The 19,631-nt window shown below is 44.2% G+C and overlaps 2 protein-coding genes across 4 annotated transcripts in view; one reads left to right on the top strand and one right to left on the bottom strand.

Moving 5' to 3' along the window:
• Positions 1 to 3,708, top strand: part of DNAJC16 (DnaJ heat shock protein family (Hsp40) member C16) — a 34,335-nt gene extending 30,627 nt beyond the window's left edge. For all 3 annotated transcript variants that reach the window (XM_010957500.3, XM_045518503.2, XM_045518504.2), the window contains exon 15: positions 246 to 3,708. In XM_010957500.3, the coding sequence (XP_010955802.2) occupies positions 246 to 645 (400 nt within the window). In that variant the 3' untranslated portion in view covers positions 646 to 3,708. The remainder of the gene's footprint in view (positions 1 to 245) is intronic.
• Positions 3,709 to 4,515: 807 nt separating this feature from the next.
• On the bottom strand, positions 4,516 to 11,983 carry AGMAT (agmatinase (putative)). The gene is made up of 7 exons (XM_010957499.3): positions 11,541 to 11,983; positions 10,359 to 10,561; positions 8,836 to 8,884; positions 7,563 to 7,758; positions 6,687 to 6,866; positions 5,439 to 5,523; positions 4,516 to 4,705 (listed from the first exon to the last, which is right to left on the bottom strand). The coding sequence occupies exons 1-7, from the start codon at positions 11,966 to 11,968 to the stop codon at positions 4,632 to 4,634; spliced, it is 1,215 nt and encodes a 404-aa protein (XP_010955801.2). The 5' UTR covers positions 11,969 to 11,983; the 3' UTR covers positions 4,516 to 4,631.
• Between the last annotated feature and the right edge of the window lie 7,648 nt (positions 11,984 to 19,631).

The raw sequence follows: 19,631 nt of genomic DNA, 5'->3' as shown, positions 1-19,631 counted from the left end.
ATTTTCCTGATGCCAGACACTGAGAGGGGCATGAGTGACGGCCAGCAAGGGACAGGGAAGGGATGTTGCAGCTGTTGTAGAGGCCCTCCTGCTCCTGCAAAAATCCTTCATTTTTTCTGTATTCAGGCCCCCATCCAACACAAAGCCTGTTTCTATTATTTGAAATCTGACTGAGGTATTTTTGTTCCCTGCAATTGAATGTGTCATGAAATGTGTCCTAAATCCTCACTGTGTTTGCCCTACAGGAGCAGCTGCCTCCATTTTTCCTTCCTGAGTCTAGATAAACACAGAGAATGGCTAGAATACTTACTAGAATTTGCTCAAGATGCAGCCCCAATCCCAAACCAGTATGACAAGCATTTCATGGAACGGGACTACACTGGCTACGTCCTGGCTCTGAATGGCCACAAAAAATACTTCTGCCTCTTCAAACCCCAAAAAACAGTCGAGGAGGAGGAAGCCATGGGGTCGTGCAGTGATCTTGACTCTTCCCTCCATCTGGGTGAATCTCGAGGGAAACCTTCCCATGGCCTTGGATCCAAGCCCATCAAAGGAAAATTGAGCAAGTTGTCCTTATGGATGGAACGGCTGCTGGAAGGCTCCCTACAGAGGTTTTATATCCCGTCATGGCCTGAGCTAGACTGAGAGGATTTCAGAAAGAGACTTAAACTCTTCAGACTTTTTTACAGGCCCCCGTGAACAGGTATTTTCAGGACTCAAACAATTGCAAAGGACAGAGTATAGATTTTAGCTCATTCTTCTAGAACAATGGCTAGAAGAATCTTTCCTTTGTCCTCTTCTAACCTAGGAGTGAAAAACACCGCCCGTTGAATTCCCTAGAGCAAAAGATTTTCCTTTGGGTGTCTTTTTTTCCCTCATTTGAATGCCGCACTATTTAAAACAGACTGCTCATTCTCTCTCTCTGTCATCCCCACCACATGCTTGCCCTCCCCTGTCCTGCCTCTGTGCTGTGGGAGAAGCACGGGGCTCAACCCTGCAGCGGAACCTGGAGGGACCCTTGCGAGCCTGGTGTGCTGGTCAGGTCATTTCCCGCCTCCACCCTGCCACGCCTCCCCAGCCCGCCCTCACCCCACCCACTCCCCACCCCACCCCTGCCTGGCCTGTGCTGGGCTTCTGCCTCAGTGGATGCTGTAGCAATGGGACAACCCACGGCAGCTTCTGGGCCCTGCATCTCAGAAGAGGCCTAGTTCCAAGTCTTACATTAATAGTTTCCCTGGTAGCAAATGGCTAAAAGTACATTTTGGGGGTATCCCCCTACAACAGTTTGTCAGCCACGGTTTTAAAAGCATAGGGTTGAGTTGGGGGTTCTGCATGTAAGTTTGGGTTTCTTCCCAAGACGAGAGAGAAGGGTCAGCTGGTCAGAGACTGAAGCAATGCCTCAGTGAGCATCCTGGCAGCCTCCTCCCCAGCACTAAAGGTAGCCGGGGAGGGATCTGCACAGCAAGCAGTACTGTAATGACCTTGAGCCATTTGCAAGTATGTTTCCAGATGCCTTTCTGCCTCGTCAGTTTTAGGGTATGGGTATTAGGAGCCATAACTTGTAATCTTCTCTGAACGTTGAGATAAGCTGCTATAAGCCAGTAGATGTTCAACTGAAGACATTATTCCTGCCATGAGTCAGGTTCAGAGAACCTCTTCCCTCCAGTGGTGTCTCTTTAGTAAAATACCAGACATGTCTTTGTATCAAGGAACTTAAAATTTCTCAACAATTGTATTTTGAACACTGTTACCCTTAAAGTGCTGTATCTTCCCATCCTCTTTCATGAGCCAATACTTGTTCTAGACTCCTGTTTTGCTTACGTTGAGCTTCTGGCCTATATTTTGATGTCTCATCTTAATTGTTTTCACTCTTAACCTGCAACTGCTTCACCGGTAACAGGGTGAGACCTGTCATCAGCACCCTAGCCCGCTCAGTTCCAGTGAACAGTGGGCTCCGGGCAGGATCGTACCAGCCAGTTAGAGAGCTTACCTTTTCTTTTTAGAGCAAATCACCAGTGGAGTTTGGACAACCTCAAAGAGTTCAAATGTCAAAGCACATTGTCCTTTTGTAAAGTGAAGAGTCAAAAATCACTGATGGGACAAAATAGGTTAGTAATTTCTTTAATCATAACTGCTTTAAACTAAGCCATTTGGACCCTGAATAATTTAAATATTGAGCTTACAGTGGCACATAATAAATTACTTGAGCCCAGAAATTCCTGCAGTTTTCATGGAATCTATAGCTTTATTTTAAAAACTAAAGAAATCACTGCCAGGCTTTATTTTTCCACATGCTCCTCTAAAAATGGATGTATATCCTGATTGTCATATCTCATGGCACCTGGCCCAGGTAAAAGTGATCAAAGAATTCGTTTTTGGCTCCTTGATGCACCAAGTACTCAAAACATTTTTTTCTGTCTTTTATGGCCAAGTTGCTTATATGAGTAGTGTTTTGGTTCAGTGGTACTTTTTTTTTTTTTTTAATTTCTGGTACTAATGGGATTCCTGACCTTAATTTCTGAAAACCAAAAAATCCCCAGATTTTTTCATTAAAAAAATTTTTATCATTGAAATAAAAAGCACCTTCAGACAGCTGCATCTTTTATTTGTACCAAGAAAAGAAGGTGATAATGGTGAAAACATTTCTAACAAATACTTCAATCTGAAAAACAATCTTCTACAGATATATTTGGGGATGGTAGATATGTCCCACCAGAGGACACTAGGAAGCTTTTATTTTAAACTGACCCTTACCCTTGACCACCCAAGCCTTTCCTCCTGAATGTTGTTCCATGAATTTGTTTACCTTTGTGTCAAATGTCTGAGCCACTGTCTTGCTCAGCCAGTGCCACCATGTTTCTTTGTCACATGTGTAATCTCACAGACCCAAATTTGGCTTTAACTTCGTAGTCTTTTGAGTATCTTGAAACGGACAACATTGATGTTTTTAGAGGTAGGTTTTTCTCGTTGATACAGATTATGCATCAGGTTTAGCAGATGGGGACAAAAACTGGCCTAAAACAAATCTTTATAGATAAATCACCCATTTAAAAAATGTTGTTTTATTAGCCCAGGGGTTGGTGGCACAGTTTGCCTAACACAGAGTTTTGTTAGCTCCAACTAAACATTTCAGTGAGGGAGCCTGCCCTGACTTCCGTTAGGCACCACGGTCTTGCTGCCATCACTTGTTGATCATGAAAATTTGGTTGTGGTTTTCAAATAATAGGTTGATTTCCCCCTCATTCAGTATATAAACGTTATATAAAAACGTTCCTGATATAAAAGAAATGGGACCTGAATGTGTTTTAAGTGATTTGCATTGTTTGGGGAAAGGGATTAGGAGCAAACACTGGAACATTTTTTCCTAAGTAAAATTATCAAAAAAGCTGATGCAAAACATCTTTACAGATAATGTTGCTCACGTCCAAATACCTGACACTGTCTCTTGAAAACAGTTGCAGCATGGCAGCTGCTGAATCTGTCCATTCAGTTTGTCAAGGAGGATGATTATACTTTCGAGACAGACCTGAAAGAAGGTGAATATTTTGCACTTTTGATACTCTTAGGAACAAATAACTTATTTGGCAAATGGTGTCTTTTTTTTATGTTGTTTTTTGTTTTCTATTGTGAACAGGCACTGAAACTGATGTTACTTTGTTTTAATAATATTACAGACTGGAAACAGAAATAAACTATTTTAATGTGTGATGATTATGGGTAGTTCTTATGTCACAAGATGATAATTTGATCGTGGACACATTAGCAAAACTGCATTTGCGTGTAATTCAGCACACACTTAAGATCAGCATGCCTTGACTGCAGATTTCAGAAACTGCTGTCATAGAGGGTGGATCAGCCTGAAGAGAAGATAATACAAAACTGAGGCATAGAGGCAGTGGGTTAAGGAAGTGTCATTAATAGCTCTTAACCCTGGGCTCAACCCCCAGTACCTCCATTAAAATGAATAAATAAAACATTACCTCCTCCCCAAAAAGAAAAAAAAATGTTTTAATTAATTTTTTTTCAAATAGCTCTTTGGAGGTCAGCTGATGTCATCTGGTTTAGAAAACGTTCGTGCATCCTCCTGGGGTTTTGTGTGGGAAGGTTCTTTGTTAGGATCTCCATGTTACTTTCTTTCAAACTTTTTTATATTCACAACCCTAAAACCAAGGTGCAGTCCTCAGCTCCTCAGAGGGAGAGCTATATTTTAAAGGAGGATATTAGAGAAATACGGAATGTTTCTGTAGTATTATTTCACAGGGTTTTTTTCATTTCATTCCTCCAAATTTTAGATAATCAATTTTCTATCCCTTTCCCCTTTCTTCTCCATCACACTTGATCTTAGCCAAAAGGCCGAGAAGTGATCTCCTCCATCACCATTCAAGGGAAAAAAAAAAATCAAAGCAGCACAAGTGCTTTTTTTTTTTTTTAAGTTAATTCATACTCCTTAAGAATATCAGCTATTTGGATCAGAGTTCTACTGAATGCCCTGATTTTACAGCCAACCAATGACACTTCTGATGGAAAGTTTTATTGGCATAAACTCTAGTACTCAGACAGCTTGTGCATAAATTCGTCCGGAGAATTTGTCATCCGTGCAGTTTGTTGTTTTAGCTGGAAAAGTACAAGGTTCAGACGACTGTCACTTTGGGGAGAGCACACAGCATCTCAAACAGCAGGTTAGCCGCTAGGAGGGCTGTGTTTCCTACAAAGAAGTGAAACCCGAACGTGAACAGCGCATGGACCACCTCCTGGGACCCAGCCTCTCGGGACCCCCCAGCCTTCATCCCTTTGTGCTTCGTCTCCCAGAGCCCCACCATCCATCCACACTCCTCTCTGCACCGCCCGACGCCCTGTGGACATGCTTTCCCTGGCATTCTGCTCCATGAGGATCGCTCAGAAATAGTATTTTAAAATTCAGAGGGTTCTCTGTTTACTCCGAGAACAGATTTTTTCCCCCAAAGGAAAACCTATAATAATGGTATGTATTGTATTTGTTATCTACCCTCTGAGGCTAATAGGCCTAACTCTGGAAGCTTTTCTAAATTAAAATTATTGGGATGGCACCTGCTTTGAATCTCTCTCCTAAACCAGCTAACTCCCCCACCTTATTAATGTTAATAAATATTATCTATGCCTTGAGAATTCACTTTCCAATGAAATATCAAAGGCAGGTGGAACTGTGCCGCCCTGTCACTGAACTGCGGGCTAGTTTTTCACTCTTCTGCTGACAGGTGGACAAGCTAATCATCCTTGGCCGCCCCTCAGGGGTTTTGTTAGGGTTCATTGGCTCCTGTCTGTAAAGTATTTTCCTCACTGTTGGACATCCCCAGCAGGTCCCTAAGTTACACAAGAGGACCCACCCATCTTCTACTTATTAACTAGATTAATTTTAAACTGGCAGCTGCCTGTGGATCACAGTGGTCTCCCTTACTCACCAGAAGGATCGTACGGCGGTGAAACTTCCACAAGATCACAACCCACCACGTTCAGGCCTTGACAACCCCGGATGATCTCCAGAGCCTGTTCCAAGATCAAGCCTGAGCTGTCCACAGTGGTCATCATTTACAACAGAAAGCCACCAGTAGAGATTTCTGCCAGCCCAGACCCGCCCTTTGACTTGGAACTGTCACTTTTCTTCGGTCAACATTCACTGATCACCAGGCACACTGGGGGGCATCACAGAGACCAGCAAAGCAGCCATTTGAAGGCCATGCATTAAGGGCTTCAAGAAGAGCAAGCACAGAATAGTATGAAGACATGTGACAGCCTGAAGAGGTGGGGGGAGGCTTCCCTAAGATGGAAGCACTTAGCTCAAGTGCTGACGAAGCAGATGAGTTGGGGAAGGGTGGCCCAGGCAGAGAGAAAGACACAGGCAAAGACGCCAAGATGGAAGAAGTACTGAGACGTGAGTAGTGAGAAGTAGTGAGATGTGCCCAGAAGACAGAAGCGAGGGGGATGGTAGGGAGAGGATCACTTTGCTTCCCTTCTGCAGGTGAAAAGCCAGAAGGTTATGAGAAGCTGAGAAAATGGACGTGAACTGAGAACGGCTTTGAGAGAGACAGTTAAGATGGTCCTCCCTTCTGAAAGCACAGAAAGTAACTGATTAGGTTCAAACAGTCTTCAATCATTTATTCCAATATCTTTGAGTGCCTCCTACTGATACATCAGACACTATTCTAGGCCCCAAGAATAGGGTAGTGAAGAGAACAGAGGTACACCCCCTGAGCTTTCCTTCTAGTTAAAACCACACTCCAATTCTGCCTCCCTGTGTTTATGCTCAGCACACCTATAGGGACTTTATTTGGGTGTTTCTAAAACTTCCGAACTCCCTTGGGAGGTGGTTAATCCCATTGTGTGTACTTTTAAAATTGAACCCCAAAAAGATAACTTTGGTGTTTTGCAAAGGGGGTGCTACAATGTTGTCCCCAGGAACAGGTGGGCCAGAGGCAGCAAGATCAAATAAAGGATTATTACATCCCCAAGAAATGAGGGTCCTTGCCAAAATCAGTCACTCATCAATCAGAGAGAATCCAAACCTGTGACTGGCCCTGAGAACAGTAAGGGCCCAGGTGCTCTGCCTTTAAAATCCCACCCTGATTCCTGAAGACTCAATTGAAGTCCCAGGAAAGTGGGGAGTTAAGTATCCTCACTCCCAGGAATTGTCACCGGTGGAGCCTCCTTACCTGACTAGGCATGAGACCAGCAATTTCAGGCGTCCCTGTCCCCGGGGCGTAGGCGGGATCCAAGCCGTCAATATCAAAGCTGATGTAAATGGGTTTGCCTCCCATCTGCTGCCTCACTTCCCCCATCAGAGGAACCAGTGACTTCAGCCAGCAGTCTTCAGCCAGCACCACCCGGAAGCCCTGAGAAGGTAAAAATCAAAGAGCAGAGGGTCGACCCTCCTGCACGGCAGCACCTCCTGGGCATTTGCCATGGGTCTACCCCATGCTAAGCTCCCGTGCACCTCACATTTGACCCTCAGTCTCCGCGAGGAGGAAACTATCATCCCTGTTTCACAGGTGAGAAAGGGCGGGACGATGACCAGTAAAGAAGCAGGGAGCAAGTCAAAGCTGACCTATGGAGATGGAATCAGAGAAGGTCTTGGCTAAAGCAAGAGTGAGAAACCATGGACAGCTCATGCCAGCACCTCCTGAACAGCTGTCCAGAAGACTGGCCTTTGCAAACTCTAAAAGCAAAGAATGTGGGTCTTTTCCCTTGGGGTCTCATCCTATGTGTTTACCAATGGGTTTGAGGTTGAGAACTAAGAAGTCAGCCACTCGCCTTGGGTCTGGACCTGCTCAGCATTTCCAAGCCAGCATCATCCAAGGGCTTGGTTTGTTTCTGCTTGTCTTCCCTCCCCAGCGATGAGCCCTCCTCTGCCTCGTGGACTAACATCCTCGCTCCTCTCTACTACACGTGACACAAACTCAGCTTCCGTTCCTACTTTCTAAACTTGATTAGCAAAGCTGCCATTGAATCTATAGCTGCCATTGAATGGGCAATGGAGAAGAGGGCACTTTGAGGGCTGGGGACTAAGGGAGGGGTTTTCGCTCTGTCACCTGACTCCGGCTGTATCTGTAAGTATCCAAGGTTGTGGAAGAGCCCCGGATGCCAATCTGCACCACACGCTTACAGTCCAGGAGTCCCTCGTCCACGCAACGGCGGAAGGGCGTCCCATGATAGAGCTTCTCCCCCAGGGCCTTGTCGGCTGTGTCCATGTGAGCGTCCACATGCACCAGCCCCACGGGACCGTGCCTGATGACAACAGGGCAGCTCAGAGGGCAGGCCTCCCAGGGGGGCCAAACACAGCCACCCTCCAGGCCACCAAAACTTGATGACAATTCACAGGCATGGAGGGGGGACCTGGTATCAATTACCAGTCTTCTAACTGGTTTATGTCTTCAAGCCACTTAGCATCTCAGAAGAGCAATAAGCTCCAAGAAGTCAGGCAAAAAATAGTCATTTGCTTTAGCTGACGCTCCCCACCGATCACCCAGAATTTTCTTCACTTAGAGATGGAGAGGGCTGGGAGGATGAGGATAAAAGGTGGTGGTTCAGATGAGCTCAGTTGAAGGCTTCAACTAAACAGCTCCAGCCTTTCTCCAACTGTGGTGCCAAGAAGCAGCTCCCACCCACCTCTCTCTCCATAATCTCCATCAACCCTGCCAGCCACCCAAAATAAACAGACAATCCAAGTCAATGCCAGGCAAACATAGCTTCAAGAAAAGACTTGTACCCACTCACCCACCCCAACCAGAATGCTGCCCACGTATCTTTCCTATATATGAATTCTGGAGCTGCACTGCCTTGGCAGGTCTGTTTCTTTCTCAAACTAATTAACCAGAGTTAGTCAATCCCTGGGAGACTTTCATTACTGGAAAAGTCCATATTCTCATCCTCTGGGAAAGGGGCCCTTTCAGGAGAAAACAGGGCCTCTCCTCTGCAAGCAACACCATCGTGCTTGTCAGTGTTTGTATTCGGCCTTTGAAGCAAAACAGAAAGTGAACTTAATGGGGGTTGTATATTTCACTTGGGGCTCAACTTCCAAAAACAGAAGCAAATGCTGAGTGTGCATACCGGAGCAGATCTAGGGCATGGGAGGGTGGCCAGAGTGTTAAGAATAAATTGTCTTGGCTTCCAGCTGGTGACTGACAGACACACCTGCAGCTCAACCTTAATTTTGATCCACAGAAGCAACTCAGTCGGGAATTTTCTATCACCCCCAATAACCTGGGCCATCAGAGGTCACCTGATGCCATCTGGCAGCAAACAACTCATTCCCCAGCTCCTGAATTTTGAAACCTCGCTTGGGCCCAGCCTTCTGGGACTTACTTTTCTGCCATTGCTTGCAATATAGGATATGTGATGGTGTGATCGCCACCTTCAAAGAGAAAAAAGAAGAAAATATCTGGCATGTAGGTAAGTGGATAAGATTTGAGGACCCGGCATCACCTAGAACAATCTTCAATTTGCCCCATTCTGCCACCCTTTCAATTACAGTGAAGAACTATAACCCCAGCTAAAATAAGATGTTGTTCAGTGGCAGGAAAATAGCCACTAAATGTTTGACATTACATTGTCATTTAAAAGAGGAAATTAAATTAAGGCTTACAGGTAAAATGCTCGCAACAGCTCTAATTGAACTTTCCACAGTGATGCACGTGTTCTGTATCTGCAATGGCCAACGTGGTGGTCACGAGCCATTGGCTATTGAAATGTGGCTCGTGCAAATGAGGAGCTGAATTTATTTTATTTTATTGTAATTAATTTAAATAGCCACATGCAGCTAGGAGCTACCATATTGGACAGCACAGGCCTAGAAAAGTATTACTATTGATAATTAAGAATAACAATAATAGCTAACATTTACTGAAGCTTAAAACATGCCAGACACAAAGCTGGGCACTTTATATGAACTTGCATTATATGCCCCTGGCACAATATAAGGAGATAGATGGTCGGTATTATTACTCCCATTTTACAGGTAAGGAAATGAAGTAAGAAGAGCTAGTGAGAGGTGGAGTTTAGATTTCAAACCACTCCAGCCAGCAACCCCACTCCTTACACTATGCTCTGCAAGCTAGGTCCTCTAATTCGACAAAAATAAATTTGGATATTTAGAAAAAGGTACATGACTTTTTGACTGCCAGTGAACCGAAAAAGAAACGCTACAGTGAGAGTGGGGTGGGGGTCGGGGGAGGGGGTAAAAGGAAAGCTGCCCTATAGATTGACATAGACCCTGATGAGAAGAAAGGATCCCCCTTGCAGTTCTCCTATCAAATAAAGTCATTAAAATAATGTCCTTGAAATAGTTTAAAAGTCACAACTGAGCCCCTGCTGGCAGCCTTCCACAGGCCTAGAATTAAGGGCTGGGACAAGGTGAGGTGGGTAAGGCACTTGCCCGGATGCAAAATTTAAGGGACACCAAAAAAAGCTCAGTCATCAAGGTAAATGCTACTTTAATGTAATATTTTTAAAAATCAAAATCAATGCAACAAAGTCCATGATAAATGTTAAAGAAACGTAGGATCAGGAACTGGGCTGTTCTGAGCCATATAGGAGCCTGAGGCAAAAAAGGAAAACCGGTAGCACAAATTGTTGACTTTTTGGCACCCCTTAAATTTTGCACCAAGGTGAATGCCTCACTTGCTTCACCCGAATCCATCCCTGTCAGTCATACTATTCCAAAAATTTAGATATCTTCTCCCCAGGGTTAAAATCAATGAACTAAAAATGTTCCCTTTCCTACTGTCTCCATTTCACAGTGCCTTGTCCTGGAGAAATAAGTGTTCTCCAGCTCAGGAAAATAAACTCTGAGCTCAGAGAACTCCACTGGCCCTTGCAGATGCCGTTACCCAAGGTCAGAGGAATACAGCTGGCTGCTACAATTTTCTGATAAGCCTCTCGAATTAGGCGGCAGCTGTCCTGAAGGTTGTAAAGATTGACATTCACATCGCCCAGGTCTGCAACCATGAGGGACTGGAAGGGGAGGGCTCCAGTGCTAGGGTTGGCTGTCCGAAGCAGCACTGATTCCTCGCGGATCCGACGGGGTCCAAATCTGGAGGAGGAAGAGTCATCCTGTGAGCCATCCCTAAAGGTTTAAGGTCCCTGCCTAGACTGGGGCTTCCCAGCCTCTGGGCTGGGGCTGGGTGAACCTTTGTTGGGAGGTGGGTGGGGTCATCCTGTTCATTGCAGGATGTTTAGCAGTGTCCCCGGTCTTTACCCACTCGGTGCCAGTAGCACCTCCTCCCCCACATTATGTTAACCAAAAATGCCTCCAAACTCTGCCAAATGTCCCCAGGGACAAAATCAACCCCTGCTGAGAACCACTGATCTAGGGTACATAGTGTAGAGATAAAGGCACAGACGTAGAGGCCCACCCACCACCAATTTACTAAATAGCATTAGATAATGTTTTAATCTACCTGAGCCTCAATTTCCTAATCTGTTAAAATAATAATGATATTTACCTTACCCTGTTGTTGTAAGGATTAAATGAAGTCATCTATGCAAAGCATCTTGCACTTAGTAGACATTTAATAAAAGGTGGCATTTATAACTTAGACCCATAGTTAAATGGAATGCTGCTGAGCCGAATCAGAAATAGCTGATGTTCAATAATTATGAAAATCAATTTTACTTGCTCTAACTTGACCTTAGGAAAATTGCCTTAATCTGAGCAATTCTTGAGTCAGATGATATTTAGAAGTTTGGGTAAGGGGCAACCAGCTTCTGTTCTCAAATTTAATGTCCCCTGCCTCTGTAAACTGGGGTACCCACAGCCACCATCCCAGCAAGGCCTGGGAATGGGGCGTGGAGAAGACTGGGTCCCCAACCTTCTTTTCCTTACCAGTGGATGACATGTGCTGAGCCCTGGCGGTTGCTGGATGAGATACGGAGGAAATCAATTGTCTCTCAAAGGATTAGGGGCATTTTGAAGCCAGGCACCGCCTTCCGACCTGACCCTGGGTTGTGGGGCAGTGGTGGCCTGGCTGTCCCGACACGTGTCCCTGAGTCCTTCCTCCTTCGGGCCTTACCTTGCCCCAGGCCGGTTGGAGGTCCCAATGTCCAAGGGCACCCCGACGAAGGCGGCGTCCAGCCCCTCGGGGGAGGCCTGCACGGGCAGCCGCATCATGGAGCAGATGCCCACCGACCGGGCCACTAGCTCGGGGCTGGGGGGCTGGTTCCGGGGGGCGTCGGAGGCCTGGCGGCTCAGGCTGCAGCCGAGGCCACGGAGCCCCAAGGCAGGACGCGTGCCCTGCGGGGGAAGCAGTCCCCGCGCGCCCCCACCGGCCCCCAGGCTCCGGGCGCAGCTGGACGCCAGCAGCCGCAGCATCCTGCCCGCCTGCCCGCGGCTGGTCCCCGCGTGCCAGCGCCTGAGCCGCCTGGGCTCAAAGGGCAGGGGCGCCCTGGGGATCACGGGCGGGGGAGGGGCCCCAGGGACCCGGCCGCTCTCTCCCTGCATCCCTTTCTGGACTTCGGCCTCTGGCTCCTTCAGTAAATAGAGCCAGGCCGGGGCTCCTCGCTCACGTCCACCAGCACTGCCCCAGGTGTGTCTGCGCCCCACTAAAACCAGGCCCTTGGTAGCTGCTTCTCCCATTCAAAGTAATAGTTTTAAAACCTGAAAGATTTGAAAGGGAAAGTCCGTTCTCTAAGCGAGGGAAATTGGAGCATTTTTTTTAAATAACGTACCAAGAAATGTCTGGGTGGGAGTCTCAGAAAGTACAGTCTTTTTAAATAACCTTTTTAAAAGGACTTAGAGGCAAGCTCACTAATCTGAAGTCCTCTTTATCTCTAAGGGGGAAAAAGAGGAAGTGACTTGTAATGAAATTAAGTGAGCCGTTTAGTAGTATTTTTTTTAATCCCTAAAAGTTGCAATTGAATGGGAAAGGCCCAGGTTTGCATTAAATCGGAACCTTACCTAAAGCCGCACATTAAATACCACAGCACTCCAGCCTCCACCCTGCAGGGTGGGGCAGTTTCCTAATGGTCAATGACAGGGATTCAGTGTCGCAAGAAGCTGCCATGCAGGTCCCTGCTGTTTTCTGGAACAAATGCAACAATTTCTTGGCTATTCTTTTTTTTTTTTTTTTTTTTTTTTTTCAGATTTATTTATTTATTTTTGGTGGGGGCAGGTAATTAGGTTCACTGATTTATTTTTAAAGGAGGTGCTAGGAATTGAACCCAGGACCTCCCACTTGCTAAGCACTGGCTCTACCGCTTGAGCTATAGCCTACCCTCTGTTGGTTATTCTCTTAACATTCTGCCCAGATTCTACCACTACTTTTTTCAAATCACTTGTCTTGAATGTATCATTTTCTTACTCCTGTTTCTTACTTTCATTCTTCTCACACATATTTGAGTGCCTCCTATGTGCCAAGTACTAGGTGACAATGACTCCAGCCTCTCTCCATCATTCGCTACTGCTGAACACTTCCTTCCTTCAAACTTCCTCAGGTGGCCTCTTTGACCAGGAGCGCCCCTCCTCTCCTGCTCTCTGATGACAACTTCTCTGATGACAGTCGTTTTCAATATCAATTTTCACCTAGAGGCAGATACTTCACCACCCAAATCCCAGCCCTTGGCTCCTGTTAACCATTTGCTAACTCCCCACCTGGATGGGTTTGTTTGTTTGTTTGTTTTTATAGTATTAGAGTTGATTTACAATGTTGTGTTAGCTTCTGGTGTACAGCATAGTGATTCAGTTATATATATATATTCTTTGGGGGGGGGGTAATTTGGTTTATTTATTTCTAATTATTGTTTTTTTTTTAATGGAGGTACTGGGGATTGAACCCAGGACCCTGCACATGCTAAGCACATGCTCTACCACTGAGCTATACCTTCCTCCCTTATATGTTCTTTTACACATTGTTTTTCATTATGACAGGCTATTTAATATTCCCTGTGCTATCTACCTGGATGGTTTGTTTGTTTTCACCTGGATGGTTTTGTTTGTTTGTTTGTTTGTTTGTTTGTTTAAGATCAAAGATGGGACCAGGGGACTCAAGACCTCATGGATCAAGAGCCCTGAATGTCTGGTCTGCATCATATTTATTATGATTCTCTGGCAGGTAATAGCCACCTGGATGTTTAAATGACACTTCAGGTGGGGTGCACGTTCAGCCAGAGACTTCCCACCTCCCTCTCCTTGATCATGCCCCACCCTCACCCCATCCTTCCGTAAGTCCTGATGGTTTCCTGTTTGCAAGCCGTCCCCTGCTACTCTGGTTCAGGCCTTCCCACTTCTAGCTTTCCAACTGGTCTCATCACTGCTAGTATCCCACAGGCTTTCCTGCCAGATAGCACTTCCTGAAGCCAGTGCACCTTTCTCATCCAATTTCCTATTAGACATCTTCATGTTCTTGCCTCTCCGGCCATTGTTCACCTTACACAGCACCACTCTCTTGCCTCCTTTCCTTTGCTGGAACACTCTCTCCCTAGTTCCCATCTTCACATGCCCAACGTTCAACTGAAGCCCACACTCACACTACTCTCTCTAGAAGTCTCCTAAAATCTTAACAGTTTTCTAAGTGGGATAAGCATGGGATGTGGAATCAGAAAAAAAGTTTAAGTCTTGGGTCCACTATCAGTGTATCTCAATCACTGATGGCAGAAGAGAAAACACACCCCTACTCCCCATGGGTCTGGGGGCCTCGCTCAAAGTAGCCCCCCGTAAAGCACAACATTTCTTTGAAATTTCATGTTTGATCTTGCAAATGTGTGCAAAGTTTTCGTTCTATTTCATGATGCTTATTTCAGCATAAAAATTTCACATTATTTACCAGTTAAATTTTCCCTAAGACTTTCCAGTCCAGCTGTCACTCCAATAACACATTGTTTAACCCAGCCCACCCACTGTACCTCCTTGAGGCACCCCAGTCAGGGAAGGATGGACTGAGCTCATCAACCTGAGCAACTCGCCCTTCTGAACCTATCACCTACTCTGTAAAATGGGATGATAATCCTTACTGGCTGTTCTTATGAGGGTTAAATGAGGTCTGCCGTGGAAGAGCCTGGTAAACCATGCGCTGATAAACAGTAGGTAGTGTTACCATTGTACGTTTGATTTCCTCTCTTGCAGTTTCCTAACCGTGGTCATAGCACACCGGTGTATCACACTTGGGTTACAGGGGGGACACAATATAAAGGTCCCATGGCCCTTGGGGCTGGAAGCTACACTGACCACCTTTAGGTGCATGCAGGCCATGGGGAGATCCTCAGGGGATGATCCCAGCGAGCAGAGTCTGACATCCTGCCTTGCAATCCTCGCAAGTAGGCAGAAGGGTCAACGGCATTTGCGCCTTGCCATGTGTGTCCACCCGGACATCAACTTCAGGAACCAGCTGCCGAGTAAGCTGCTGCATTTTATGGACAAGGGTTCAGGGCCTTACTAGAGGAGCTGAGTTCTGGAGGCCCAAGGAGGAGGAGCAGCAACCCAAGATGCAGCTGGTCAAGGGTGGAGGGGCAGGGGAGCCGGTTGGAAGGCTCTGCCAGAGCAGCCCCAGACGGCTGACCCAAATCTGTCTTCACATTGTAACAGATATTTCTGTTCATTTTTGGCTGATGTCCACACAGTGTCCAAGCTAACCTCAGGGTGACCGCTTTAATAGTGCTTATGGGCAGGGTGACATTAAAAATACTTAGCATCTGAGATGGCACAAATATTGACCAATCAGAACAGATGCCAGCTGGCCATTAACAGTGAATACCAGTACATACCAGGTGGCTATCATCCCTGAAAGAACGTGCTTTAAATCAGAACTGTCTGTTACTACATATAAAACAGATGAACAACAGGACCTACTGTATATAGCACAGGGAGCAATATTCAATTTCTTACAATAACATATAATGGAAAAGAATCTGAAAAGAAAATATATGTGTATATATGTGTATGTATAAATGAATTACTTTGCTGTACACCTGAAAGTAACATGGTAAATAAACTATACTTCAATAAAAAAATTTTTTAATCAGAACTGTGCCATTATTTTAAAATGCTTGACATAAGAGAGTTTGATTGGATTCAGAATCTATTAATGTTATCACAAGAAATTTCAATTGTACAGCTGTTAATGAAAGAGTAACACATTTCTTTAAGTATTTTAACTTTTGTAAATTTTTTAATGTTCAAATTTCTTTTTAAATTTTTATTACCTATTTGAGTTTCTAATTGCTCATAGCTATCAAGAACTTGAAGAGATCCCTCTTGAAAAGTTCTGGCCATTATTGCATGTAACCCTTTTAAGTACAAAACCTGATTTAGAAAGTTACATTCACAGAAGAAAGCAAAAATCTTGAAAATATTTTATTGAAAAATTTTATTATGATCAATATACAGAAGTCTCTAGTACTACCATTTTTCAAAGCATAATTCGATAATATGTAGAAAATATACATTTTTTCTTTTACCAAACCCCATATTAATGCCCCTAAACCCCCTCACCCTTTCCCCACCATTTACCTCAGTAGGACATAAAATTATATAATTTTCTGTGTGTGCCACGACAGGAGAAAAGTTCCGAAGCATTGTTCTAGTTAAACTATAAGTTCTCGTATCTGCACCACTCTTTTGAGTGCCTCCAAGGACAGTGCTTTGTAAACAAGTAATATAATAAATATTTGGTGAGTGAGTGAATGACTGGACAGATCTTCTGGAAGCTGTGGAGATCAGCTCTGGGGTGATTACTGCTTCAGCCAAAAAACTGTGGCAGCCAAAGAGTGTGACAAAAACACCGTGTACATTTCAGCTGTCCACGTGGATTCCCTTTGGCCCCATGCATGATGCAAGGGTTCCGCACAAGGAGTCAACACTGAACTTGTCTGTGCTTGTGGAGGCTCAGAGACGATCCTGAAGCTACTCCAGCCCCCCAGAGCCACCTGGCTGGGGGCTTCTGGGACACTCCACTCACCTGTTACATCATCAGTTCTCATCTTTACCTTCCTTGTTGCCCGCCTCTAAAGAAAAATAGGTATTTTTGAGCATGTTCAGAATACTTTTTATCAAAATGTGTCTAAATCTCCACTCTTCTATAAAGTTATACACTCAACAATGCCTGGGGGATACTGTACACAGTCACATAGAGTTACCACCAATAAAAGTATCATTTCTGAATACAGAAAATAATATGTACTATTTGAACACGAGATTGGTTATTCAGTCTCTCTATTCAGCTTGTCAAACGGACATCTGAAGCCTGATTATTCGAACCACTTTTATCCAGATGCCAAGTAATTGGCCTCTGTCTCTCTCTAGTCCAAAATAAGCCTCCTGGGCAAGAGAAAGGGAGAACATGAATTTATTTAAGGGAAGATCCACCCAGGGAAGTTTAAAGACTATCCCTGTTATGCAGTTTCAAAGTCAAGCCAGGAGAGGGCACAGAAAACTTCCGCTTGATCATCTAACAAAGAAAGGAGAATTCAGGAAACAGACAGAACTTCCCTTCCATCACTCAATCGGTTTAGGTCTTTTAGTCAATCTGATTTCATCCTGACACCTCAATAATTTGATTATACCATAGGCTATCTTCATGGAATCTTTGCACCATTTGCTTTTTTCTTGAAGAAAATGTTTAGATTTTTCAAAGCCCCAGCCAGTTTCCTATGCATTTCTCTGAGATGGCATCCCTCTTTGCCTCTCTAAGGAAGTCAGCTGCTTCTGAAGAGCTCCTCTTCATCGGCAAAGTCGGGACTGTAAGAGGTAACTAAACTTTTCTGACTTCGGGTGATGATGTGCAGCTGAAAGGACATCATCAACCTTGTCCTTAGAGAGAAAAACATTAGACAAATCCAACGGCTGATTATTCATTATATACCATACACTCTGGGTAAGCAGGTCCGACTCAAGTTACTAGTAAGACTAAATACTCAAATAATTGATGACTTAAGGGAGTAGCTTAAAACTGAGGTTCTAAAGTGACACAAAGCTCTAGGACACATGGGAAAATGCTGTTTAGACAAATCTATGAACCAACTCAGGCTAGGTAATTCAAACCAGGAGAAAGGACATCCTGCCACATCTTTGGAAGATAGACATATTCAAGATCAATGCTTGAAGTACAGATAGAGATCTCATATAAATAAAGCATGTTTAATACAATAAATATTTCCTGTAGTATAATAAAATCAGTGGTATGATAAAGCATTTGTTCTGTTTTATTATATGCTTTCACAGCCCAATTTCCTTCTGAATTCAACACTTGCTGTATTTTATCTCATTGGTCCTTCTAATTATCCTATAAAATAAATGACATATTATTTATATTTGATAAGGAAATTGAAGTGCTAAGGCAGTGATGTCACTGTGCACTGCAAAGCAACTTCCTCCCTAGGATCCAGAATTACAGATGATCTTATCTGTCAAAGGTTTCGGTCAGATTCAGAGCTGTTGGGAAGGAGTGAGTCTCATCATTTATTAGATGCTAAGAGGATAAAAGAATTCCCCTGAATTGATATCATCCCCATAGCTGCTTTCCACATTGTTTCAGAGCACCTCTTCTGACACTGAAGACCCAGGCTCCAAATAATACACTTCATTACTTAAACCTGGTTTCTGGAACAACAGCCAGCAGCTAAATAATTCGGTCTGTCCACTGCCTTGTGGATGGGTCGAATACACGTTTTTCTCTTGCCCTTTACTAGATTTTCTCTCAGTGAAAAAAAAATTAATCTTCCCTTTAATATTCTTTTTTGTATTACAAAACATAATAATAAACATGTATTATACAAAGTGAAAGTCCATCATAGTCCACCCCTACCCAATCAAGGTTATATTTCAGTACATATGAGGCTTTTATCAAGATTGGGTTTAGGGGGGAGGGTATAGCTCAGTGGTAGACCACATGCTTAGCATGCATGAGGCCATGGGTTCAATCCCCAGTACCTCTGTTAAATAAAAAATAATAATAGTAAATAAAACTAATTACCTCCCCCCAAAAAACAAAACAAAACAAAAAAGTTTAACTGGATTTAATCTATATGAAGTGGTAAGCAACTTCCTTTTTTTCACCTTAAAATGCCTTGGAAATCTCCAAGATAAGCTTTTTCCAAAAAAAAAATGCTTTATTTAGGTGTCCCTTTTAAACCACAAAATACACCTATTTTTAAGTGTACTATTCAATGATTTCTTTTGTAAACTTATGCAACCATCACCACAACCCAGTTTTAGAATATTTCCATCACCCCAAAAAGTCACCTCATGCCTGTTAATAAGCTTTTTTAAAGGGTGCATTTGGGGGGATAATTACAATCATGAATAACAAGTCCCAGAAATGTCCATTTTACCTAGCTTTCATTTGCTGCTGGCAGGCAAGAAAATTGCAAAAGCCCATCAACAAATGTTGGAAGAAAACACCGTAAGTTGATCGACAGCTGTTTGCTCAAAATAGTTTATTCACCCACTCCGGCTTTTACTGAGTGTCAGCCAAGTGCCAGGCTATTGGTGAAGTCTGTAGGAATATAAAAACAAGATAATAGTTGCCTTCTCCTGGAATAAATTGGATGGGAGATCAACAGTATGCAACCTAACTTAAAAGTGTCTCTATCCAGTGGTTTTGAGTGGTAAAAGTGGTAAAATTGGTGTGATATTTGGACTTCCAGTTCCAGAAGCCAGGGCAGAGAGACAGGGACCAGACTTACCTTCCCACCTAAAACAACCAAAAGAGGAGCAAACACACACACACACACACACACACACACACACACACACACACACACACACACGAAGCAATGGTTTTTATTACACTGGACATCCAACCACAAAGGTCAGGAATCCCTGAGAACAGAACAAATTTGATGAGCCCTAGTTCTGGCCCAGAACTGCCTGAAATTTCCAGGCTACAGTACAGGGAAGGAAACCCGAGCCAGAGCTCAGTGGAGTCCCTGAATCAAGGAGACCGAGCTGAATCCAGCGAGACCAAGGCAGCTAGAGTTCACAGGACAGAGTGACAGCAAAGGGGAGAGCAGTTCAGAGAAAGAGAAAACCCCAGGGATTTCTTCTAGTATTCATCAAAGTCCTACTTAGCACACATGTGTAAGAAAACTACCCAAGGCTGGGGAAGAACCACTTGAAAAGATCATAGGGAAAGATGCTTGATGCTTACGCTGAGTGGGGAACAGTGCCTATT

Source organism: Camelus bactrianus, chromosome 13 (genome assembly GCF_048773025.1).
Source record: "Camelus bactrianus isolate YW-2024 breed Bactrian camel chromosome 13, ASM4877302v1, whole genome shotgun sequence".
In the NCBI taxonomy this organism is placed as follows: Eukaryota; Metazoa; Chordata; class Mammalia; order Artiodactyla; family Camelidae; genus Camelus; species Camelus bactrianus.
This window is presented reverse-complemented; position numbering and strand designations above follow the sequence as displayed.